Source organism: Nyctereutes procyonoides, unplaced genomic scaffold (assembly GCF_905146905.1).
Source record: "Nyctereutes procyonoides isolate TBG_1078 unplaced genomic scaffold, NYPRO_anot_genome, whole genome shotgun sequence".
Lineage (NCBI taxonomy): Eukaryota > Metazoa > Chordata > Mammalia > Carnivora > Canidae > Nyctereutes > Nyctereutes procyonoides.
Window position 1 is genome coordinate 3,882,760 of NW_026575036.1, and position 27,782 is coordinate 3,910,541.

The 27,782-nt window shown below is 35.6% G+C and overlaps 1 protein-coding gene across 9 annotated transcripts in view; it reads left to right on the forward strand.

Annotated features, from left to right (window-relative positions):
* Positions 1-27,782, forward strand: part of PLEKHA5 (pleckstrin homology domain containing A5) — a 241,028-nt gene that overhangs the window by 142,143 nt on the left and 71,103 nt on the right. For all 9 annotated transcript variants that reach the window (XM_055318819.1, XM_055318807.1, XM_055318808.1 and 6 more), the window contains 6 exons: positions 2,176-2,248; positions 8,845-8,945; positions 12,948-13,063; positions 16,658-17,125; positions 22,740-23,205; positions 26,576-26,659. In XM_055318819.1, coding sequence (XP_055174794.1) covers positions 2,176-2,248; positions 8,845-8,945; positions 12,948-13,063; positions 16,658-17,125; positions 22,740-23,205; positions 26,576-26,659 — 1,308 coding nt within the window. The remainder of the gene's footprint in view (positions 1-2,175; positions 2,249-8,844; positions 8,946-12,947; positions 13,064-16,657; positions 17,126-22,739; positions 23,206-26,575; positions 26,660-27,782) is intronic.

The window sequence follows — 27,782 nt, forward strand, 5'->3', positions numbered from 1 at the left end:
CTTTTTATTACCACTGAGGACTGTTAGGGGAACAGTAAAGAAAGAAAAGGTAATGATTACTTAGAACGGAGATTGTGTATGTTTGTATAAATCTAGGTATTTCTAGATTTGAAATTAAATATATGCTATGTGAAAATGTTAGCAATAATATGCTAAAATTATCCAGGCAGAAATACTCTTTAAGTGGGGGGAAAAATCATGCATAGGTCTTGTTCATTTTTGTATTCCTTTTTTTTTCATTTTTGTATTCCTATAAAAATCATTAAATATACAATTATATACTTCTTTGTTTAAAGTACAGATAAATCTGATCATCGTTGAAATTTTTTAGATTTTTTTCAGATTTTTACTTTTAGGCTCTCAAGACTACTGTCCTAAGTGTGCTGTTTCTTTTTCTTAACTCATCTGCTATTTGCTTAAGTACGGATCAATCTCAGACACCCCAATAAGAAGTTGGGGTGTATATTGTTCTATTGTTTGGAAAACCTGACAACTAAACTTATTGGAGCCTTACCAGTACATTGGGAATTAGTAAGGATGTGTGTTCATTGGACTTTTTGACATCCATTTTTCCTCCTCAGACGCTGTTTCTTTTTTACTTTCTGGTTTGCACCTGGATTTCCAAGTTTAATGACCACTAGATAACTGAGACGATATACTCAGAATTCAAGACCTCTATCTTAGTTCTGTCTCTGATTCTACACATATATAGATGACACAAAGTGAGTTAAATATTAGGTCGCTGATGGTGCTGATTGTTCAAATATTGTTAATTGCTTTCAGATACCTAATAATTATAGTCCTTAAAGTTCATAATGAAATTGTTATGAAAGATTAATTAAACATTGTTCCATCTGAAAGTTGGGGTGACAACTAAACACATATTGAAAGAGGGCCCTCTTAAAATCCAGAGAATTCCCAATCATTGAAGCAGATTAGTTTGGCCAGCGTGCACTGAGTTGATTTGAGTATATAACTTGAATACAACTTTTAATTTTTATTTTAAAATCATCTGTATTTTGACTGACATTTAAACTTCTCCAAGCTGAAATATTTTTTTAACTAGTCTTTCTGATAAGTCCAATTATGTATGTTCAAATAGCTTAATGTAATATTGAGCCTAATAGAGGATATGGGACTTCCTTAAAATGACTTTTGTTCTTGTTTCTTGATTCCCTTGATTAATTTGTATTGGAAGAGTATAACCAGTTTCTCTACCATGAGTGTTTATATTCTAACACCTGTGTGATTTTCACAGAGTTTATTTGCAGTCACTTAAAAGTCTAAAGTTTTAAATTATCTACATTAAAGAATATTATTGGGAAACTGAAAATACCATATGCCAATAAAAAGATCTTTTTCAATCCATGGTGTAATTGTCAACTTCAAGGACAGCTCTTTTTAAGATTTTTACCTATGTAAGTTCTAAAATCGTATTTAGATGGTTACAACTAGAAATAAATAAGAACTATTAATGCACATCCATACTGGCCTCTTTTTTGCCTTTGTGTGTTTCCTTTTCTCTTACAATTTTGCTTTATTGCATGTGGGAAGGTAATTTTTATTAAAATTGTAATTTTGATTGAGCTTGGTGTTTTTATTAACTGAATTACTTAGAAAAAGCTGCCAAAGAGGCACTCTTTTTCAAGGTGAGCAGAACCCAAACCGTATATGTAAGAAGAAAAAAATGTTTGTGAAATGTATTTGTATGCTCAGTTTCCTTTATTTACAGTCATTTTGAATCACAGTACCTATGGGATAATTTCAAATCACATATTATTCTTGTTGAAGGTTAACATATTTCTTAAATTTGGCTTACCAGAATACGCACAATGCTTGCTGCATGGTTACGTTATCCTCATGTTAGCAGACGTGTGTTCAGAAGAGTAAATTCCAAATTGCTTACAAATTTGAAACTGAATCAGATCGCTTCAACAGTGTTTCTTACATGACAGTATTATTCTTCAGAGACCTGTATAGTTGGAAATATCTTAATGTTAATGTTACATAAGTTCTAGAAAACTGCCTCCATATTTTGGCTTTTTAGTTAGGTATTCTCTATAGAATATATGAAATATATCTTGTCTTAAAAGCTTATTTTAAAGAAATGCATCAGAAATTAATTTGAATTTTCTGAAATGAAAAAAAATCCTTTAATGTGTTGATTTAATGTAGGACAGTACTGGCATGAAGCTATGGAAGAAACGCTGGTTCGTGCTTTCTGACCTTTGTCTCTTTTATTATAGAGGTGAGTTTACCATAAACTGTCTTAATGTGTTATTTCATAATTGCAACAGAATATGTTAGTAGATACTTTTTTTTTTAGTAGATACTTTCTTTAAACAAATACACATTACAATTCTTTTGGCTATTTTATTATCAATAAACAGTATCAAAAAACCTTCTTTGCATCGATATGTAATACTGAGCAAGTGAGGTATGTCTGAAGACAGTACAATGGTGCTTCAAGCAGATTAGTCTGAGTTTGGTCCAATTTTTATAGTTTGGTTGTGTAAATTTTATTTGTTGTATAAAAAAGCATATGAATCTTCACTCTGTAATGTTATCCTTGAAATAGCGCCTAGTAGATAAAAGTCACTAGTTTGATGAGATTCTTTTTATGTGTCAGCTTTGTTAATAAATCCAGCTATTGATTCATTGAACACACAGCAAATGTCTTGAGAGTATCAGAGACGACTCTGATGTATTGGCAAAAAGTCTGAAGAAATGTACTTAATATGATTCCCCACCTTCCCTGGCCACCCCCTCCCTTTTTTTTAAACAATGACAACCTCCCTGATACATGGAGAAAGTTATCGAAGGCAGGTATACCAGGCTGTTAATGTTGGTAGAGAGGAAATAAAGGTACTATCTTAGGTATGGAGTAATAATCTTCATTTCTCCTATATAGATACCATAAACTCCTTTTTTAAATATGTTTTCTTGTTAGTAAGTTCTTGATTAATACAATTTTAAAACAAAGTCCAGGGAAGTCTCTCCTCTGTGCTATATGGAGCTGTTAGCTATTACACAGTTGGTAGCTAACAAAGAAAAGTCTTCATAGGCTGTGCTCTCCATAGAAATCTGCATTGACTGTAATATAAAATCATGAATCTGGACAGTAGCTCTTTCCTACTTTAAAGTCCAGTTGGAAACAGTCACTAAAGAATTAGATTGTCAAAGCATGTTTAATAATTTATAACTCTTCTAGATAAGTATATCACAAGATATAACAGGATTTTAGAACCGATTAACAATTTTAAAATTTACTTTGTGATTATACAAAAAAAATATATAATGAAGTTCTGTGGTCATCTATCAAAGCAATATAATTCATATTAACCTTCAAATTTGAAGTTACTAGAATTGTAATCGTCTATTTTTCCCTCACTGCAAACTGTGGTTGACAAGCATTGCTGAGTGAGAATTAACCAAATCTATAAAATTTCATTTTGTCATAGAAATATTGACCAGGCAGCAATTGTGGTATTATCTTTAGTTTAAGTGCCAGCTATACTCTACAATTTTCCTTAAAGATTTTCCCACTCTTTCAGAATGTCAGGAGTTATATATAACTCAGGCATTATTTATTTCTAAGCTTATAGTTTGTACTTCCCTCTTTTGTAGTCTATTTATAGTCTGTTTAGAGCTTTATTTTTTTAAAAAAAAAGATTTTATTTATTCATGACAGACACAGAGAGAGAGAGAGAGAGAGAGGCAGAGACACAGGCAGAGGGAGAAGCAGGCTCCATTCAGGGAGCCCGATGTAGGACTCAATCCTGGGACCCCAGGATCACACCCTGGGCCGAAGGCAGGTGCTAAAACACTAAACTGCCCAGGGATTCCCCCCTATTTAGAGCTTCTTTTTTTTTTCTTTTTAAAGATTTTACTTATTTATTCATGAGAATACAGAGAGAGGAGAGAGAGAGACAGAGACACAGGCAGAGGGAGAAGCAGGCTCCATGCAGGGAGCCAGATGTGGGACTTGATCCCGGGTCTCCAGGATCACACCCTGGGCTGAAGGTGGCGCTAAACCACTGAGCCACCTGGGCTGCCCCTATTTAGAGCTTTAAATGAGAACAAGAAAATGTTTATTACTACTTCTCATGTAAAATTCCTTAATGTTAATTTACAATAAAAAGAACACTGAATTCCTTGTAATTTTCTGTTGTCACTCATGGAAAGGTGCTGCTTACCACCTTTATTAAAATAGAAAAACTTTTAACCTAATTTTTAAAATGTAAATATTGAGTTCAGAAGCCATGTTGAATATGAGGTTCCATTTTATTATTAACCGTATCCTTTTTACACATCATATCTTTATTTATTTTAGTATAGTTTACCAGACAGGAGCAATGTAAAAAAAAAAGAAGAAAATATAAAAAGTAAAGAAATATAATTTAACTCACTTCTGTACTTCAAATGGTTGGAAATGAGTGTATGATACTATACACTTTCACTATATTATCCGCAGGAAATGCCAGATTTGAAATAAAAACTACAAGATTTTAGTGAGTTAATCATAATACTTGGCAATTTTTTGAGCATTTACTATACGATGAGCATGTAACATAGAAGATCTATTTCATCTCTTCCTTATAGCCACTTGACAAGGTAGGAAATCTGTTCATACAAGACAGTGAGGTCATATTGCTTGCGTGAAGTCTCACAACTAGCAAGTGTCAGAGCCAGGAATTTATTTATACCTAGGCACTTCTCTTAACCACAGGCCTTTCTCCTTATACAGATCTCTTCTCCTATATGCTGAATACGGGAGCACCATTCATTTCTTCTGTATCTTTCCAAGTGTCTATTATACTGACATACACAGTGCACTGTCAGAAGTTTTTGAAAAATCAGTCCACAATTCACAGATATGGAAAGACAGAAAATAAGTGATTTGCTATTTTTTACAATAGGTTAGCAGCCAATACCAGATGGAAGCTCAAGTTCCCACTGTTCTTTGCAAAGGAGTAGGCATATTATGACAGAACACTTTAGATTGCTCTATTTCTTAGTCTACTGACAAAACTTATCATGGGACTTAATTTATTCAACAGATATTTATTGAGCAGGACCTGCTTCATTCCAGGTACTGTCAAAACAGTGAAAGAAAACTCTCATGAAGCTTACATTCTAGAGAAGTCAGACAGTAAATAAATTCAAATAAATAAACAATACTATGATAAGTGCTCTTACGGGGAAAAAAAAGGTCATCATATGAAAGACAGACATAAGAGAAAAGACATCTTTGGATCAGTTCTCTGAGCAGATGTTTTAGATAGCAAGATCTAAATGATGAAGAGTCAGAGTGAGTATAGTACTGTAGGCAGGGGGAGCAATAGTGCAAAGGCTCTAAGGTAGGAAAGTGGAACATTTGGAAGAGCAGAAGGAAACCAGTGCACTCTGCTGGAGGGCTAGCAGTAGGGACAGAGGTGGCAGGAATGAAGATTGCACCAATGTCAGACTCTATAGAATTTCGGTTTTACTGAAAATACTGTAAGGTGAAAATTGGATGTTTTCCAGTATAAGAATGATTTGCTTTGATTTACATTGTGGAAAGCTCACTCCTGCTGCTCTTGGAAAATGAATTATGAGGAGGGAAGGAAGGAAGCAGAGACTAGTTAGGAGTTATTAGATAGAAATGAGGATGGCTCAGACTAGGTGGTAGATAGCAGTGAGCACTTTTGATGCACCGGATGTATTATTAGGTAGTAGAGTAGGATACAGTAATGAACAATATAAACTCTTCTCTTCATGGAACTCACAGATTAGCTAAAGGACTCTAAGAAAGAATGTCATAGTTAGTATTCAGTTATGTTGAATGAGTGTTGACCAAGTGTACAAGAAAAGATTTAGGAAAGAAGGATGATCTAGACAATGGACTTAGTATGCTCAAAGCATGAGTGAGCATGGCATATTTGTAAAGTTACACGTGAGGCTTATGTTCCTAGAATGAAGGTTATGTCTGCAGACATATCAGGAGTAAAGGCTATAAAAAGTAGATTGAGGCACAAAAGACATTTGTTTCCATCCTAATGAGTTTTACCTCTGTCTTAAATGTAAAAATAATGTTAGGATCAAATGCACATTTTAGAAAAATCACCCTAACTCTTGAACTAGAAACCAGGGGACCAATTAACAAAGTATTGAAGTATTCTGGGTAATGATAATTAGTGATAATATTCCAGTCTGTAAGTTATGTACCCAGCTGGAATTATATGTGTTTATGTCTTTTGCCCAAACGTCTTTAAAGCTGAAGTAGAAATGGGGAGTCTAAAGTGTTACTTGAATCCAGTCGATACTGAGATTCTTAGGGTTCTTGTCCCAGATTGTGTTCCCCAGGATGGGAGCTCTGTGATGGAAATTAATAAGCAAGAGGCTTATTGCGGAGTGTTTGTGGGACCGTTGCCTGTGGCAGGGAAAGGAAGGAGCTAGGTTGGGACAGATGGAGTTGGACTGCCGTCCAGTCTAAGAAAAGGCCCAGCTGACCCCCCTGGAGAGTTCATTCATTCTGCACATAATCAGTACCCACCTTTTGCTTGTCAGTGTATAAAACCCTTTGGGTGAAAGACAGTTACTTAGGTAAGGCTTGACAAACTAAACAGAAGAATGTCGTGATTAGAAACATTTGAAGAATCTAGTGAAGAACTCTTAGAACTCAAACTCTTCATTTGACAGAAGATGAAGAATTTTGTATATGCAGTCCCCTTAGTTTTATATAATAAGAGCAGTATTTATCGAACGCTTCAAATGGGCTTAGTGAATTATTGAGGTCCTTATATCTGTTAGCTCTTTTAACCCTCATCACAATCCTTTGCAGTAAGTCCTGTTTTCCTCAGTTTTATAGTTGATGGAACAGGTACTCAGGATCGATGACTTGCCAAGGTCTCATAGCTGCTTAGTGTCTGTCTGGGAAACCATTCAGGGTGATCCAGTGAAATCACCCTATGCCAGCGTGTACCTGTGCATTTTCTAAAATAACTTCAAGAAAAGTCACCATTTCCAATAATGCAATGTAAGAGAATGTATTATTTGATGAAAATGATTTTTTAATAAATAGGATTTCATGAGCTGTTTCTGATTATATGCTTTATATAAACAAAGTTGGATTTAAAATTAGAATGTGACTCCTTTTAAATTGTCATATTCTGGGACACCTGGATGGCTCAGCGGTTGAGCATCTGCCTTCAGCTCAGGACATGATCCCGAGTCTGGGGATTGAGTCCCACATCGGGCTCCCTGTGGGGAACCTGCTTCACCTTCTGCCTGTGTCTCTGCCTTTCTCTCTGTGTCTCTCATGAATAAATAAATAAAATCTTAAAAAAAAAATTGTCATATACTCTATAACTGATGACTACTTCTACTTTTTTTAATCTTTTAGACAAAATCTGCACTTGTGTTCATTCTAACTTGTATTAGTGAACTATGAGCACAGTATATAGTAGGAGCAGAATTTTGTTGCATAATGAGAAAAACTTCTAGAAATAACCTCTATCTAATGCAACTTACTTTCTTTTGATAGTTTCACTATATATTTTAGAAATGAGGGGAAAATAAATATATTTAACAAGTTTATGATAAAAAATTTTAAAAATAGCAAGCATAATAAAAGAATTATTTCTCATTTATGATTTTTCTCATTGCTGAGTTCATCAGCCTAATGCACAGCTTTATTAACTTGTCTTATGGGTTTCTAACAATGAACTATGTATTTCGAGTTTCATAAACATCTGTCCCCAAGCAGCAAGTTAATAATGTGAATCTGTAGTGTGCCAAGATGGATGTTTTGTCATTTTCCTGGGTGTATTTTATCTGCTTGCCTTGTAGGCCTGTAATTTTTTTTCCCATAACTTTGTTATGTATCAGAATGACTGGTAAAAGGTAACTGTGATTATGTGTTTTAAAAATCATATAATTTGGGGCACCTTGGTAGCTCAGTGGTTGAGCATCTGCCTCTGGTTCAGGTCTTGATCCCAGGGTTCAAGTCCTGCCTCAGGCTCACTGCGGGGAGCCTGCTTCTCCCTCTGTCTGTCTCTGCCTCTTTATGTGTGTCTCTCATGAATAACTAAACAAAATCTTTAAAAAAAATTAAAAATGTTTAATCATATAAGTTTTACAGAGCAGTTTAAAACGTATGTTTATTCAAATGTTTTTTTAGCATCTACTACTCTCATTCTAAATGTCTTCATAGAATTGACAGTCTAGCAGGGGAGAGAGTTGATAAATAATAAAACTATAGCATATATGTCAGAGGTATTGAGGGGGCAGTAAAGTTCCAAAAGAAGAGAAATGAGGGCTCTGTGATGGGTTAGGATGGGAAGCAGTTAAAAATACAGAGGTTAAGGTAGGCTTTATAAAATGAGACATTTGAAGCAGACTAGAGGGCGTGAGCAAGTGAACTAAGCATTTGTCTTGGCCTGAAATGGTTGGGCATTTAACTCCTACTAGAAATGTGAGTGGATTGATTTTGTAAGGTTTCTATGTTGTTACTTATATGCTAATATATTTTCAGTGAATCACATGTCAGGGTTTTGTAGAGTGTGGTATGTATGCCAAACAAATATAAGCTGTTTTTATGTCTAATTGACATTTTTCTGATGTGTGAGAGAACCATATCTGATTTGCAAAGGATAGAGAAGCTTATTGAAAATGAAGAAATATATATGCTGGTGCTATTTAGTATTTCCATTAAAACCTTGTAAAGAACTATCTAAACAACACATGAGTACAGTTCTTTATATGAGAAGAAACTTTTGATTTGGTCAAAATACATTTTGAGAAAATTTATTCTGCTTCATGACAACATTTAGAATTCTAATCAGATGTTCAATTATCTCTTAGATGAGAAAGAAGAGGGTATCCTGGGAAGCATACTATTACCTAGTTTTCAGATAGCTATGCTTACCTCTGAAGATCACATAAATCGCAAATATGCTTTTAAGGTAAGGAAATAGTCATATTTTTTTAATTCTGTATTTGAATCTTGCATTAATGTAAAAAATGGATATTGACCCATACATAGATTATTATAAAAACTTATTTATCAGTGGGCATATTTATATTTAATATATATTAGTTAATAGTCTTAAGATTGAATAGAAGAATATCCCATTTAATTAGGAAACATCTAAAGGCCAAATGTCTTTATGTCTGTACTTCAAATAAAGCAAATATGTGAAAATGCTAATAACTGGTAAATGTAGCATGGGTGTTCTGGTGATTACTGTACAATTCTTTAAAGATTATTATGCAGGTTTGAATTTTTTCACAATAAATTTGAAGGAAGAGTACTGTAAGAGACAACAACTGTGGTTTTTAACATGCACACTTAACGATCGTAGAGAATATTTGCAGAGATGTTCTTGGGTCTAAGTACATCATGAATATCAGGTATTTTTGAGATAATATTGACATTAAGACGTTAAAACTGTTATTAAATCCAAGCAGACCTGAGGGCCCCCTCCCCCCCCCGACTAACAATACCCACCTGCTTCTGTTACACTGGTGAAAGGCTACTTTGATGATAACTTGGTTATTTTTGTTTTCAAAAACCTTACTGCATTCTTTGCTTTATGACTGTGGCTAAAATAAATTTCAGAGGTTACCTATTTTTTAAGTTAGTTTTAAATTAAGAACTCCGAAGGGGTTGGTGTAAAATTTTGTTTGAAGGGAAAGTAAGGGTAACACATGCTGTAATTTAACAGTGAAAATGTTTACACCACTATAAAATTGACTCTGCTTTTAATTCCCTTCCACTTTTTAAAAAAATACTCAGGACTGCAGCTGATTTACAACTTTTGCTAATTAACAAGTTGCATTATTAGTTATGGAGAAGAAAGCAGCAGTTATAGTGGTGGTGGGAGTGATGGATGGCCTCAATGAGAAGGTGATGTCTGAACAGACACTGTGGATAAGGGAATGGCATGGAATTTCAACAGGTTTTATTAACAGTGTGAACAAGAGAAACAGAATTAAGCATTTTAAGATGCTATAACAGAATTTAATACTGATAACTTAAAACAATAACTTGATAAAAATTACTTTCACATGTAAAACTATATGATACTGTTATTTGATCATGATTTCAATTTTTTTGTCTGTCTACTCATTAATTTGGCAAAAGTTTATTGAATTTGTGCTCTTCATAGGACATTTTGCTGGGTTCTTAGACTTTTAAATATTAGAGTGTTGAAGTCACAATAACAGTGATCATGCATGTTGGGCATATTTTCTCTGTAATTATTTGGCTTGATGCTAATTTTATTTTATGTATAGTAAGAATAGTAATTTCTCTCTCAAATTTTCTCTTTTGCAATGTTTCCTCCAAATTTATGAGCTGCTTTTGACATTTGAGGCTACTGCTTATACAATGGTGAGTAGAAACTTCATGGATGATTGTAAACCTAAAGTTAGGTAGCAGACTTGATCATCATCTAGTATTTCCATTTGACAGCTAGCAAGCATGGTTGTGCCTTGTTAGCAAAGGACTCATGGCTGTACCTTGATCTTCTTAGGACTTAGACCCATGTTCCTTCCTTAATCACAAATATGGACAGTGGTCTTTTCATTCATTTCTCCAAAACCTGATTCAGGCAGTCCAGGGACACTCTGGTGGCTTTAATCATTTTAACAACATATAGCATTTGAGCCGTTTCTTCTAAAGTGTTTCCATGGATAGTTTTATATCTCTAGCAAGGTCTGGTTATGTAGTTATTTAGATCACAGTGTTCACTGAATTGACTTCTGTCTTGATTCTTTCTGAAAAAAAATTTGAAAAAGCTAATTTGACATTGTAAATAAAGCAGATAGTCAAGATTTCAGAGTAGAGTGTGTGACTCCAAATTTATTCCTCTCTTCTTTTTATATTTAGCAGATTTACTCTTTCCTTTACCTCATTGTATGCCAAAATAGCCTTTGTTTTTCCTTGTCTTTTAGTGCATGATAGGAAACTGTCACCAGCATTTTTATGTGGAAATTAATGTATCCTCCACAGAATTCTCTACCTTGGCCTTTTTTTCTACTTTGATGTAGCTCCTACTGCTGTTCTCCTTTGCCCTGTCAGCCCACTCGTTAAGCTGAGCTCTTGGTGCTCACACATTGGAGAGCAGTCCCTCAGTGGCGCCTTTATTTCATTTTTCTTCCTTTCCTCAAGAACAGAAGCAGATTGAACTATTATAAGGATAAAAACCCATTTACCACTCACATAGGCCTTATTCAAACCCAGAATATTTACATTTTAACTCTGAAACTTAAGATGAAAAGCTAAGAGAAGGAGATCCCTGGGTGGCTCAGCGGTTTAGCGCCTGCCTTTGGCACAGAGTGTGATCCTGGAGTCCCGGGATCGATTCCCACATCGGGTTCCCTGCATGGAGCCTGCTCCCTCTGACTGTGTCTCTGTCTCTGTCTCTGCCTGTACGTGTGTGTGTGTGTGTGTGTGTGTGTGTGTGTGTGTGTCTTATGAATAAATAAATTAAATCTTTTAAAAAAAAAGAAAAGCTAAGGGAAAATACCATTTTGGGCCATTTATTAATCTTTTATTTCTGTGTGTATGTCTATGAGGATTAAATAAAATGCTGTAACAGCAACACCTTTTGAAGACTAAAGAAATTGTTAACACAAAGGGAAAATGTCTGACATGTACAGTTCTATTAATTTCGTCACTGGTTGCTGTGGAACATTCTTTTTTTTATTGAAGTATAGTTGACATACAGTTAGTGTCAAGTGTATATCATAGTGATTTGATGTCTTTATATATTATGAAATGATCTGCACAATAAGTCTAGTTATCTGTAATAACTATAAAGTTATTACAATATTATTGACTATATTCCCTATGCTGTATAATATGATTTAGTAACTATGATTTAGTTATGTTATAACTGAAAGTTTGTACCTTTTAATCCTCTTTACCTTTTTTGCCTACCCTCCAATTCCTCCGCACCTTATAATAAAAAGTTTGTTCCCTGTATCTTTGAGTTTATTCCTGTTTTATTTAGTTTGTTCATTTGTTTTGTTTTTTAGGTTCCACATAAAAGTATAGCCATACAGTATTTGTCTTTCTCTGTCAGACTTCTAACACTTGGCATACTACCCTCCAGGTCTTCCCCCGTCATTGCAAGATTGTATATATTTATGACTGAGTAATATTCCAATGTGTGTGTCTACCACATATCTGCTTCATCCACTCATCTATCAGTGGACACTTAGGTTGCTTCCATATCTTGGCTATGATAAATAATGCTGCAATGGGGGTGCATATATCTCTTTGTTTTTTGTTTTGCTTTGTTTTGTCTTTAACTATTTATCTGTTTGAGAGAGTGTGTGTGCACACATATACAAGCAGGGGCATAGGGAAGAGGAAGAGAAAAAATCCCAAGCAGGCTCCATACCCAGCACGGTGCTAAACACAAGGCTCGATCCCATGACCCTGAGATCACAACCCAAGCCAAAACCAATAGTCCGATACTTAACTGACTGAGCCACCTATGCATATGTCTCTTTGAATTGGTGTTTTCTTCTTTGAATAAGAAGTGGATGATTTGCTGACTTGTGTGATAGTTCTGTTTTTATGGATCATTCTTGAATAAAGAAGTGTGAATTGTAGCAAATGGAAATTGCTAGGGATGTGTACGTGGAAGTGTGGTGAGGAAGCATGACAAGGTACTTCATTTCTTACCTCCTTTCCTTCCTATATATGTTTTTTCTTCCTCCTTTTAATTTTTAAAGGGAAACGGCAATGTTGGGAGGACATTTTAATATTTCTATTTTTTCAAGATTGAATTATATTTTAAGTCACTCACTTCTGTAACTGTATATAAGACAAGTCAGTTTTCTTCTGAAAGTTGATAGTAATGATCTATGTAGGGAACCACTTAACTGTCTTTCTTTTTCTTTTACAGATCCTGTGTGTGTCTGTTTACAATGATCCTGTTGTTTTCAATCAGGCAGCTCATCCAAACATGAGGACCTATTATTTCTGCACTGATACAGGAAAGGAGATGGAATTGTGGATGAAAGCCATGTTAGATGCTGCCCTAGTACAGACAGAACCTGTGAAAAGGTAAAGGCTTGTAGGGAAAATAATGGTGATTTCCACTTACATTTTATTCCATGGCCTGCAAGTGTATATCGTTATCATAGTACATATCATTTTATTAGTCATGATATGAAATCATTTCTTCCTCAGAAAGCAAGGATTAATTCGTGTTCTGTATAAATTAATACACCTTTAGTTAATTTGAGATACCACTTGCATTTTTATTCCACATTTCCTCTTTATTCATTTTCACCTATCAGTGTACTGAGGTGAATCCAGAATCCTAACATTCAAACTGAATATTCTTTCTTCTTACAGAATTACCTTTAATTTCCGGTAAGTACATTTTTAATTGTTTCTTAAACCTACACAAGGTCGTGTTTTAAGGCATAAACCTTAGAAGAGAATTTATATTCATGAAGTTAGTTTTATTGTGCTTTTATATTATGTTGTATGTTTTTGGAGTATAATAAATAGAAATAAAAAAATTTGATGGGTTTCATTTCTTCAGCATCTCCTGGTTAATTCTGATGGTTTTACAGTGAATGTCTCCAGAAAATAACTCATCAGGCATTTAGATTATTTCTAAATATGTCTATGACTTGATGAATTCTACTTTCTTTCTTCTGAAACTTCAGTACTCCGATTCCTTGATAATGTGATATTAAAATTGATCTGTGATTTCTTTTTCTCGGCTTGAACATCTGAATCATTTTAATAATCAACTATATTAGGAACTAGTGAGAGGAAATCTGTTTATAAAACTACTTAAATAGCAGCTGAATAATGTGCTTTAAAAAGATTATATTCTGGCATGCGTGGGTGGCTCAGCAGTTAAGCGTCTGCCTCTGGCTCAGGGCAAGAGTCCCACATCAGGCTCTCTGCATGGAGCCTGTGCTTCTCCCTCTGCCTGTATCTCTGCCGCACTCTGTCTCTCTGTGTCTCTCGTGAATAAATAAATAAAATCTTTAAAAAAAAAAAGTAAAGAATTGTATTCCTGTAATTTGAAGAAAGATTTGTGACCCACTTAAGTTCTTTTCCAGTCAGCAGCAGTTGAGCATACATTTTATACAAGGAAGATGCTTGCTTGCAGGTCTGGTAGTTTTTTTCTCTCCTCTCAGGGAATTAGGGGACTGTTACAATATAAATCTTTAGTTTTGGTCGATTACTGTACCTATTAAGTCTTGATTTGTTGGTTAAAAGACTGAAGTTGATGCTATGTAAATATATTTGTGTTTAATTTTTTTCAGTATCAAATCCAAATCCACTTAACCCATCACTAGTCATTACAGCTAGGAAAAAGCAAGGAGAGAAAAGAAAGAAAGACCCAGATTAAACACTAGGACACCTATTTAAAAAAGAAAGAGAGAAAAGAAGAAAGAAAGAAAGAAAAGAAAGAAAGAAAGAAAGAAAGAAAGAAAGAAAGAAAGAAAGAAAGAAAGAGAGAAAGACAGGCAGACCTCAACCCTTTGCATATTCCAAGTTGAAAGCTTATTTGCTTTTGGAATTTCATGTGTGAAGATTACCCAAGTTGGGGTTCCCTGGCTGGCTGAGTCAGCAGAGCATTGGAATCTTGATCTCAGGGTCATGAGTTTGAGCCCCATGTATGGGTGTAGAGTTTACTTTTTAAAAAAAATTACCCAAATGGACATAAAGACAAAACGATTAGCACTTATAGGTAGGGAAAATGTGTGGGTGAAAACAGTTAATTAAAAATCTTAAGATAATTTTAACCTTAGAGAAAAATTTTCAAGAAACTCTTTAGAATAAAGAAATCAGTATCATAATTTAAATATTTGATTTTGAGATAATCTCATATTGTATGTTCTTAACTGAAATTCTGAGAATTTTAAGTTTTATTTTTACTTATATTTTTCACTCTAAAAACTGATAATTACTCATCATTTCGAGTGATAAAAATAATAGTATTTTGGTTGGATTTCTGACAGCCTATTAGTTGAGTATGTGCCTGTAACAATTTTTAGCAGGTTTTGTTGATATGATTACTCAGCCAAAAATTATTGAAGACCACCCATGTGCCCAGCTTGATGTCAGTCACAATTATCCTGTAGAAATTGTCTTTTCTTCTACTTCTTGCTGTTGGCATTTTTGGCCTCACTTAATATTTCAGACTGAAGGAACTTAATTATTATAATATTTTATATATAGGGAGGTTTTATTTGCTTAGTTTTAAGCAAACACTCTTAAACACTCTTAAAACTTAGTTTTAAGCAAATACTCTTCCCTGTATAGCCAGAATACTTACATATATTTATCAGGGCATATCACCTACAAGATAAAGCATATAGGTTTTAACTTGATAGTTCGTTTCTCCTAAATTCATTTATTCCCATTTGAAAAGTCAGTATATATGTCTTTTTTTTTAAATTTTATTTCATTTCTTAAATAAGTCTTTGGAAAAATGAAGATGAAAGAGCAATGCTGTTCTAATTTAAAATAATAGCTCTAGATTAACTAGAGGTAACTAAGTTTAAAAATTTTGGGCAAAGAAAAAAATTGGGGACAGAAGTCTATCTATAGCTGTATATGTGTGGGTTATGTATTTCTTGCTCATCACTAACACTGGCAGCAGTACCATATGAGGATCCAGTTGGAGCATCATTATATATTGAAATGTGGAAGATTGGCTAGTTCCTAAAAGGCCTCCCTACAAGGCATGAGGCAATTTCATGCAGGTTCAGTTACTCAGCTTGGTCTTGTCAGAGTCTGGAAGTGATTGGTCTCAGAGAAGCTGATTCTCATCAAAAAGACCTAGATATAACAACTGGAATGGTGAGCAATAAAACTGTCTGGTGGCCCAAACACGTACTGTAAAGAAGCACATTCTTCCAGCGGGGAGATGGGTGCGAAATGCCAGATTCTAATCCAAAATTGCTTAATACGATAGAATGATAATTGTAATAAAGTCTTGGGCAGCCATTGTTATACTCTTCTGATCCTCACACAATCCTATAACCCTGGTGCTACACTTATCCCCATCTACCGAAGAGGAGATTGAGGCACAATAAATTTCCACACCTTGTCCAAAGACACAGCTGGTAAGACGTAGAGCTGCAGGCTGAACACAGAAAGTCTGGCTGCAAGAGCCCAAGTCAGATCCTCTTGAATACAAACATGCTAGTTAGTCATATGGTTCAGATCTTAGACAGTGATCACATGGCTATTTCCACCACCAGACTCATGCTTGTCTCAAGATGAATTAACCCTTCTGCCTGGAAGCCACATTGTTTATTTGAAATGACTAGTTGCGGTGGTCCTTTAAGTGTGGATTTTGTGATTTTTACTGTTAAAGGGCAGTCCTAATTTGCTTTATTTCCAGATTTCTAATGGGGACACTCCTTACTTTTTATCTTCCAGTGCTTTATACCCCGTATATTTTATGTTTTCTCCCCTTCTCCCCCTCCTATTTATGCATTCTGATGTTGTGCTTGAATTTTCCTATCACCACATTAGGGATTTATACAGGCTTGTCCTCTGTGACTCTTTCAATTTATTTGTAAAGTCGAGGGTAATTTTACATTTTTCCTAGATTGAATCCAAGTAATAGTATGTGCATTATTTCATCTTTTTTACTATGATTTTCCTTTCTGATTCCAGAGTGGACAAGATTACATCTGAAAATGCACCAACTAAAGAAATCAATAACTTTCCCAACCATAGAGTGCTAATTAAACCAGAGGTCCAGAATAACCAGAAAAACAAGGAAATAAGCAAAACTGAAGAAAAAAAGGCATTAGAAGCTGAAAAATATGGATTTCAGAAGGATGGTCAAGATAGACCTTTAACAAAAATTAATAGTGTAAAGTTGAATTCTCTGCCATCTGAATATGAGAGTGGGTCAACATGCCCAGCTCAGGCTGGACACTATAGGCCAGTCAATGTGAATAGTTCAGAGAACAAAATAGTCAATGTTAGCCTGGCAGATCTTAGAGGTGGAAATCACCCAAATACAGGGCCCTTACATGCAGAGGCTGATCGAGTCATTCAAAGGACAAATTCAATGCAACAGTTGGAACAGTGGATTAAAATCCAGAAGGGGAGGGGTCACGAAGAAGAAACCAGGGGGTAAGTGTCTTTTTGTTTTGTGCTCTGAACCCAGACCCAGATTTCTTTCACACTATGTCAGTGGAGATTGGTTTCTGAGACACCTATTGAAAAATATTAAACTGTGCTTTTAGAGATTGTAGCTTCCTTTCTCTCTTCTTCATGGTAACCAGACCTGAGTGTTTTTTCTCTGTCTCCCTTTGTTCTGTCCAGATTTCTCAAAGATGTCCTTACCCAGTAGAGGAGAAAGTTAAATAAGTGCAGTATACTGTGCAAAATGAAGGAAGAACATGATGCGAACAAGAATAGGGACAACCAACACAACCTATAGGCCCAGGAAAATCATTCTGCAGGAAGTGAAATACAAGCTGAAATATAAAGGGTGGCATGCTTATCTTGGTTTAGATAAGCAAAACTGCAGAGTTGATATGGAGAGGAAAAGGAATCCAGAGAAATCCAGTATTGCTTAGGTACATTGGCTGTAATAATGCAGGAGAAACAAGGCTGAAGAGATAAGCCAGAAGAGATGTGTTCATATTGGTGGTTCAGAAAGGTCACTCCAGCTGCAGATTCTGGAGAATGAATTAGAGAAAGTTCAAAAGCTGTTAAAGTAAAATGAGGAGAGGAAGGGGATGTATTTAAGGAGGATTGACAAGGTTAGTTGAGAGCTTGGATGTGCTTGATTGCAAACTAGTCTCAGTCTAGTTTGAGTGAGAGGGGAAAATCAAGAATGACATACTGCCTTTAGGCCTGGTCATCAAAGGTTGTCTGGTGCCTTTAACCATTTAAAGAAGATTGGGAAAAGGGAAGATGATAAATGACTGGACTTTGAATAAGGTTTGGGGCACCATCATTATATCAAAAGTAAATTCATAAGAGTAGACAAATTCATTCATCTGGAGGCTGGATAAAATAAAGAATTTAAAGGTAAACCTGAAAGGATGTTTACATTTAAGAGAAAAACAGAGTTGGGGTGGCCTGCAAAGGAGATGAAAAATAAAGGCCGGAGGAGATGGAGAAAAAGCAGGCACACACCGTTAAGAAACAGGGTTCTGTCCTTAGGCAGGAATTTGGTGCTGCAAATTTTAAAAATACTTTAATGTACTTGCAGATGGAAGAATTACCTTAAGAGTTATTTTGTGACTCTTACCTCTCAGTAGTAGTAAACCACAAAACAATGACACTACTGTGTTTCAGTTAAACGAAGATGAACTTAACAGTGAAACTTCTGAGGTATAGGAACATTCTTCCTTTGCTCAGTTGGCGTGGCTGACATATGCAGCTGTCAGCCAAAGTCTCCTTTCAGGAGCAGCTCAAAGGCCGGGGTGCACTTGGCCTCATCTTTTGTTTTTTTTGTTTTGTTTTGTTTTTAAGATTTTATTTATTTATTCATGAGAATGCACAGAGAGGAGAGAGAGAGAGAGGCAATGCAGGCAGAGGGAGAAGCAGGCTCTATGCACCGGGAACCCGACGTGGGATTTGATCCCGGGTCTCCAGGATCGCGCCCTGGGCCAAAGGCAGGCGCCAAACCGCTGCGCCACCCAGGGATCCCCTGGCCTCATCTTTTGTTATCTCAACCAACACTGCAAAAACACACCCGCAATGTGTTGCTCACTTTCATTTTCTTCTTCTCCATCCTCAGCACTCACTTTTCTGATTTTCCAAAGGGAGAATTGTGAGACAGATTTGCTATTTCTGGCCGAAGAGAAGCCAGAGTTCATTCTGGGAGGGGGACGGGTAGGGAGTGAACGAACGGATGTTCCATAGTACTTAAGGTAACCATTTTTCAGGGAAACCGTAATAAAAATTCCAGCCATAATACGTGCTGAATCTCTACCCAGCAAATTAGATCTCACTTCTTAGTGAAATCACTTTCCTCAATGATTTCATACTTTCTTACAGTTGAAACTGTATAGTTAGAGGTTCAACAGATGTCTGGAATGTAGGTTTTTTTAAATTGTTGAGCATAAGTATTAGTTTCCAAGAACTTTCCGGTCTTTTACTGGGTATAATTAACATATATAAAGGCTTTCTGTGTGAGTTTTTTCTTTTGAATGCAGACCTATAGCTTCTGAAGGTTATTTTGAGCTAAGATTCTCTCTGTGTTTTTCTCCCCTTCTACTTTGGATTCACTGGCCGGAGTCTACTTTGGATCATTGGAGACACATCATCTACACTATTATATGAACTTCATACTTAAAAAGTAGTTGTGATGTTTTATAATGAAATCATTTTTATTGGTGGAAAGCAGCAGAAAGGTTATTCATAGTATAATTCATTTTGTAAAACTTTATGAAAGGCTTGCTTTTATTATTAAAGTTCTGATAGAAGAAAGGACATTTAATATTTAGTCAAATAGTAGATCTGCATCTGTGAACAGCGCTTTAAAGCTTCTTTGTGAGTGGCAGGCACTGTTAGGATGCAGGGTGCCTTAAGCCATTGTTCTGTGTGGCAGAATCACAGGGACAGGGTTTTCATGGTGTTTGACAGGCAGGTGCTGGTGAATGGAGCACCAAACCTGATGAAGGAGCTCACAGTGTTCATTTCTTAAGCTCTCACTTAAAAGTAAATCACACGTTGCTTAATTTGAATTTCTTTGGGGCAAACCGCTGAAGGAAACTAGTTTTTGAAAAACAGGTTTCAAAATGCTAGAAAGTATATGGGCTAAAAAAGAACTTTAGTTGATAACAACCTAACTTTCTATTAAAAATCTTTAAAAGCGGTTTCAAAATGGCAGACGCGCCTTTTTAACTTTGTAATCCTTAATTAGCCTACTGTTAATGATCATATGATATGTTAACGGCTCAAGTTCCATATACGTCTCTACAAGAGGGCCCAGCTCACATATTGTGAATGCTTCAGGGCACTCACTGATGGAGGTGTTTGGTGCTATAGATTTTTCTGAAATGGAATTTAAACATTAGTTATTAGGCAGTTTTTATTGTGTTTTAGATTAACAATGTATGTCCCTTGCTCCCTTGCTTATATGTTTATAAATAATCTTTTTCTTATTTCCAAACTGGATATAAAGTTAATATCAGCATATATGCTTCTGTGATGATGTTCAGTACTTAGTACAGAGCCTTTTGCATATTAAGCTTTCTATAATAGTTCTTGAATTTGTGAATGACCAAATCAAGGTATATTGGGGTAAATGACGTTAGAAATAGGACAGAATTTCTAGGATGGAATCTATTTCTGTGATTGACGTGCTTCCTAAGCAGATAGCCATGGGGTTACCAACTCTGGACTTTTTCCAGTTTCTAGCTCTAGTGTTAGTAGAGAAGGTGGGGATAAGAAGGAAGACCAAGCAGAGGGAAAAAGGGGGGGGGGGTGATATTTGTGGTGAGAAAGCAGCAAAGGAGTGAACCTTTATACTGATTATATCAGAGTACCAGGTAAATTTCTCCTTCACCCCAGGCCCAAAGGCATCCATTGGTTAGCCTTGCTGCAGCAGTTCTTATGGGGATTGTAGGTAGGGGTGGAGTATGGCATGGTGTTCAGTTTTGAGCAAGTCTGTTATAGGTGAAGATTTTGCAAAACTGAATAACAACCAGCACGATGAAGGAAATTTAGTGTAGCAGGAATGGTTGAAGGAATTGGAAATATTTCAAATACAAAATAAGACACGGGGTTTAGAACCTTAATATAGCTTTGTGATCAAATCATAGGGGCACCTGGGTGGCAAAGCCTCTCTGCCTTTGGCTCAGGTCATGATCCCAAGGTCCTGGGATCTAGCCCAGCATCGGGCTCCCTGCTCAGTGGGGAACCTGCTTCTCCTTCTCCCTCTGCTCCTCCCCACCGTGCTCATTCTCTCTCTCAATCTCTCTCTCTCTCTCTCTCAAAAAAAAAAAAAATCAAAGATGAGAAAACCCAAATCTCCAATAATTTCACTTTGCCATATATGGGTAGCATGTGAAGGGCTCTAGTAGCACATTTAAGATTATTCCCTTCCTAATTTGGGGAATATATTTTATTTTTAATTAAATCATTACAGATGAAAAGGTTTTTTTTAATAATTGTTTTGGTTTGGGGGAAATTTTTTCGAATAGAAGGATTATTTTCCTTTTTCATTAATTGCAAAAGTCTGGGAATCATTGACCTAATGAAAAGAATGCTACTTAAGGAAGTGAAAGACTTCATTCTACTTCTAGTAGACTTACTGACCCTTCTTTTAACCCAGATATTAAAATGATATGAGGAGGGATGCCTGGTGGCTCAGTGGTTGAGCATCTGCCTTTGGCTCAGGTCGTGATCCTGAGGTCCTGGGATCGAGTCATGCATCAGGCTTCCTGTGGAGAGTCTGCTTCTCCCTCTGCCTGTGTCTCTGACTCTCTCTGTGTGTCTCGCATGAATAAATAAATAAAATCTTAAAAAAAAAAATAAGAGAATATGAGAAATTTCTGGCTCAGTCAGTAGAGCCTGCAACTCTTGATCGCAGGATCATGAGTTCTTAAAGTCGATTTTATTGTGATCACTATTTAAAGGGTTATGTTTGCATTTATAATTTGAATTGTAGTTATACCTTTTGCCAATTTCTGAAGATGGGGGACACAAGCTACACAAATTCTAACTTTATTTAGAATTTTTAATTGACTTTTTTGAAAATCCTTTTTATATAATGTATCTGGCCAAGCATGAGGTTATCTAAAGGATCATTTTGATAAATTTAAAGCAGTGTTTTTATCACAGTGTCTTTTTTAAAAAAAAAATGTAAACTAAAATTCTATTTTATTCTTTCATTTTAGGAAACTGAAATAATATGTGCTTAGTAATATGCCATATGTATCCATATCCAAAAATACAGCATTTTAAAGGAACTTTATTTTAGATGCTTAATATACATGAGGAACTTTTAGATTGCTTTAAAAAGCCTCCCACAAATGTTTATACGAAGGTGGAATATTCATTTCTATGCTAGAAACATGTAAAATTCCCAAGATTTGCAGTTGTACATCTAAATATTGTCATGTTTAAGTATTTTGTCTTTAAATGGTTCAATTTTGAGCTTTAACTTCAAGTCTTATTTATTTTCCAAATTAAGAAAACTTATCAAAAAAAAAAAAAAGAAAACTTATCAAGGGGAATTTTCTCATCCAACCACAAGTGTACTGATGTGCTTCTTCCTAGAAATAGTCATGCTTTCTGAAGGAAACATCACAATAGAGAGTCACGCACACCTGCAATAGTTTACTTACTGTCTTCATGCACAAGTCAGACTCCTCAGTATTCCATCCCTACACAGAAATCTCACTTAGCTGCTCTGGTGAGATGTATGAAAAGATTCTAGGGGTCTGTTTATATCAAAGCAAGATATGGAGACTTGAGATTAGATCTTGAACATTCTTACTAATAAGTAATTTTCCTTTTTTTAACCAAACTGTACATTTCATGGAATTAATAGTCTTTTATGTAAATAACAAAGATGTTTTTTACTTAATGTAGTAAATTCATCAAACTGAATTTCATTAAAAGGTTAAAATCTGATCATTAGTATTTTATATCCTGTGTAATATTTTGATCAACTTTTTAAAAGTCCCAGTATATATTTTACTTACCAGAATGTACTCTATTTAAAATCTGGAAAACAACTTCTTCATTTTTACATTTCAATTATTATTTTTTTTTATTTTAGAGTAATTTCTTACCAAACATTACCGAGAAATATGCCAAGCCACAGAGCCCAGGTTATGGCTCGCTATCCAGAAGGTTATAGAACACTCCCAAGAAACAGCAAGACCAGGCCTGAAAGTATCTGCAGTGTAACCCCTTCCACTCATGACAAAACATTAGGAACTGGAGCAGAAGAGAAACGGAGATCAATGAGAGATGACACGATGTGGCAGCTCTACGAGTGGCAGCAGCGTCAGTTTTATAATAAGCAGAGCACCCTCCCTCGCCACAGTACTTTGACCAGTCCTAAAACAATGGTTAATATTTCTGATCAGACAATGCACTCTATTCCCACATCACCTTCCCACGGGTCAATAGCTGCTTATCAGGGATATTCCCCTCAGCGGACATACAGATCAGAGGTATCTTCACCAATTCAGAGAGGAGATGTGACGATAGACCGCAGGCACAGGGCCCATCACCCTAAGGTAAGATAAGTTCTGCCAACCTTGTGGTAACCACCTCTCTATGGGTGCTGTGTTTCATTTCTGTCTGTACTATTCCTTCTTTAAATATAGAAGATAAGAACATAGGGAGGAGGTTAAGCAAGGCAGCTGTTTTGTTTTAAAAATTAAGGAAGAGGGGATCCCTAGGTGGTTCAGCGGTTTAGCACCTGCCTTTGGGGCAGGGCGTGATCCTGGAGTCCCGGGATCAAGTCTGGCATCTGGGCTCCCTGCGTGGAGCCTGCTTCTCCCTCTGTCTGTGTCTCTGCCTCTCTCTCTCTCTCATGAATAAATAAATAAAATCTTTAAAAAATAAAGTAAAATAAAAAGGAAGAATAATCTGCAGTGTCAGAATCTCACATATAAAAACCTCACCTTGCAATGCATGGTCCTTCAGGAGCACAGAAATAGTGATTTTGAGCAGATGCTTTATGCCTTCTATGCTGGATAGATCAGCTTTCTGTGTAGGTTAAGACCACTTGCATTTTTATTGGCTCTTCACACACTTAAATTCTACACCTGCTGTCTTCCAGCATATCTGTATTCTTGTATCAGGCTCATCCTGCTCTTTGCTAAGATAAAAATGCTAACCTCGTCTTCTGAGCAGCTGCATATATGGCTTATTGAAATATCTCCTTAGATGCCCAGTTTAATATTAGAATAACAATGTTTACTGGTCTACATACTTTTTAAAAATTAAGATATACATAGAGATTATGTTTTAATTCGTACATGCAATTGGTTTAAGCATTGCTTAGTAGATTATTTGGAGTGAATTCAGGTGCTTTGTGTTAGTTAGCTTTTTATAAAACTAAAGCAGTTGTTTTGATCAGTCACCCTATATGCAGCCAGTTCTTTAATGTCTAACCTAAAATGAAAGGAATTTTTCTGTCATTTTCTTTTTAATTCTAAAGAATTTTTTGCATTATACCATTTTAAAATGTACCTTTTCTTATTCTTGTGACAGACTGAATCCTTTAATTATAACATTGCATAAAGCTATATGTGTTTGACTTTCCATAAATAAGCATTAGTTAGAAATGAATAAGTCAATTGAGTTGGTTGTCTTTTTTTTTTGAAGGAAGCTTTGGGTTGGCTTGCCCAAAAAAGGCTCACTTTGAACTCCATGGTAACAAAGTTCAGTGTTTTGTCACTTTGTACATCCAAAGGCTAAATCATGTTCGTTAAAAAATCATTACACTAGCGCGCCTGGCTAGCTCAGTTGGTTAAGCATCTGAATCTTGATTTCAGCTTAGGTCACCGATCCCAGGGTGGGGAGATTGAGTGTTGTGTGTGGCTCCATGCTCAGCAGGGAGTCTGCTTGGCTCTCCCCCTGTGTGTGCACATGCACTCGCACTCTCTCCCTCCTTCCCTTTCTCTCTCTCTCTCTCAAATACATAGAGTAAAATAAATAGTAAAAATATTCATGACTAATCTCTAATACAATTTATTAGTGTGTAATTGAAGTGTTCTCCTATTTTTCATATTCTTGGCCAAAATTTAGCATCTGTTTCAACAACAAATATAAAACGAATGTGTACTCTAGTTCCCAGTCAGCTAATTGTCTGCTGCTTCTTTTCCCAAAAAACTTCTTAAACATTACCAAAATTTTCTTTCAAACTATCCTGTCATTGTCCTTGATGAGGTTAGTTATTTCCAAAGTCCGTGGATCCCTCAGGGTTCCCATTCCCTTTCAGAAAGTCTGTAAATGAGCTCAAAACTATTTTTATAATAGCAATAATAAGGTATTGTTCATTGTGTTACCATTTTTTTTTTAAGATTTTATTTATTTATTCATGAGAGAGACAGAGAGAGAGAGAGAGGCAGAGACACCGGCAGAAAGAGAAGCAGGCTCCATTCAGGGAGCCTGATGCAGGACTCGATCCTGGGACTCGATCCTGGGACTCCAGGATCATGCCCTGGGCCGAAAGCAGGCAGTAAACTGCTGAGTCACCTAGGAATCCAATCCCCTGTGTTACCATTTTCTAATAGCACCAAAGCAATGGTGGGTATTGGCACCTTAGTATATATCAAGGGAGTGGCTCCAAACTAAGGTGGCCGTCATTGTATGCTCCTGTGCCACAGACTTGCAATAAAAATAAAAGTAGCAGTTTCACTTAAAAATCCCTTTGATGAAGCAGTAAAAGATAATTTTATTCAATCTTGACCTTTCATTATATATCCTTTTAATATTCTATGTGATGAAATGGGAAATATGCTTAAAGCATTTCTCTTACATACCAAACTGCTAACTAATATTAGGGTTGACTCACAGAAAAAAGATTTGTGTGATTGAGTTGCAAGCTGAACTAGCTCCTTTTTTCACGAAACACTATTTTTATTTGAAAGAACGAATGACAGACAAACTACAGTTGTTCAGACATGGTATTTGGCAGACACTTCTCAAAGTGACCTGTTATCCTGTCACTTCCAAGAAAACAACTAACAGTATTTGTCACTGATGACAACTTTGAGCTTTCAAGTAAAAATTAGAATTTTGGAAATCTTGTATCTGCCACTGTGAGCTTGACAGCTTTCCAGTGCTTCAAGATCAGTGATGGTATTAACAATTGTGTGTTACTGATATTGTATATTGATATGTGTCAACATCTCAATGAACCAGTATTTTCCACATGACCAGGGTTTGATATTACAGAAAAAAATGAGTAAAAAATCCATTTAAAGCATAAACACAAGCATACCTTGTTCTGTTGCACTTTGCAGATACCGTTTTTTGTTGTTGTTGTTTTGTTTTGTTTTGTTTACAAATTGAAGGTTTGTACGACCCTGGGTTGAGCAGGTCTATCAGTACCATTTTTCCCACAGCATTTGCTCGCTTCATGTTTGTGTCACATTTTAGCAATTCTCACAATATTTCAAACCATTTTATTACTATTTGTTGTGGTGATATGTGATCAGTGATTACAATCATGGAAAGCTCAGATGATGGTTAGCATTTTTTGCAATAAAGTATCTTTAAATTAAGGCATACACATTTTTTAGACATAATCTATTTCATACTTAATAGACAGCAGCATAGTATAAATAACTTTAACATGCACTGGGAAACCAGAAATTTCATTTGGCTTGTTTTATTGTAATATTCACTTAATTGTAGTAGTCAGAAACTGAACTCACAATATCTCCCAGGGATGTCTATAAACCAATAGGTGTTAATGTAACAGAGTATAAAAAGTTCATTGATACAGTTTCAGATACCACTTCGCAAGCAACTTTTAATATCTACTGTCATAAGCAATAATAACAAATTTTAATGATATTTTATAATGAAGCCCTAAGATTTCTCATCGTTGACATGGACCACAGAATTTATATTGTACCTTTATTTTCCTAGCATGTCTATGTGCCTGACAGGAGGTCGATGCCAGCTGGCCTAACTTTACAGTCTATTAGTCCCCAGAGCCTCCAAGGCAAAACGGTGAGTTCAGTATTTTTATTTATCATATCATGTTTTATATATGTGCTACATGATAGCACATATCTGACAGAGCTTTTGAGTTTGAATTTTTGAGAGAGGTTCCTCCCAAAGAAAAACCATGCTGCTTTTGTGGAAGAGATGCTCATCAGAAGAATTTGGGTTCGTGTAACCATTTCATTGTCTAACTGGATATGTCTCCCTAAATGTCTGAATTCCTAAATATAAGATTATATTTTCAAAGTTTGCTGTATAACCTCGGTGGGTTTCTTTACTTCACTGGATGTTAATTCCCCTTTCTTAAAACAGAAGTTGGAGAAGTTGATTAGTGGAACAAACCCAGCAAGCAATCAACCATGTGTATTCACACTACAGGCCCATTAAGTTTCTCCCATGAAGTTTTGTAAAGATTACTACTTCAAGGGGGAAAAAATCTGATTTATATTATTTATGCAGAGAGAAACTATAATAATACACTAGGTGTTAGCAAGTACCTACCGTCATCGTTTCATCATCGGTATGATGTTCAAATTGGGAAGGAGTTATATCACCAGGACACTATTACTCTTCACATTAAAGAGAAAAGATGACTTTTCATTACTTCATTTTATTTTAATGGAATTCTTTTATCTGTGGTTAATACTAGTAGATAGTCTCAGGTCCTATGAAGATGTAATTTGAGGACCTAGATGGTTGTTCCTCATTTAAAATTCTCTTCCTGAAGGAATCAAAACAAATTCATGTCGTATGTATTTTGCAGACATTTTTTTATTTCATCTTTTATCTTTTACATGCTTAGACCTGAAGAAGATAGTCTGGCTTTAAACTACTGGAAGCTTATTTATTAAAGGTTATAAATATTGCTTGATTAAAACTAAAAACTTTTAAGTGTTGTAATTTTTAAATATTATTGATCTCAAAGAAACAGACCTATATCATAAAATAATGCTAAGTGTCATGAATTTTTAATCTTCTGCCTTGCTCCCTCTAGTGGATATTTAGGATAAAATTCACTTATCGCCTCCTTTTGTGTGGGTCAAAATGTGCCTGTTTTTATTTTGCCTCAAAAGTTAAGTATATAGGAAACTTACTGGAACCTTTTGTCCTTTTGAAAATCTCTTTCTTT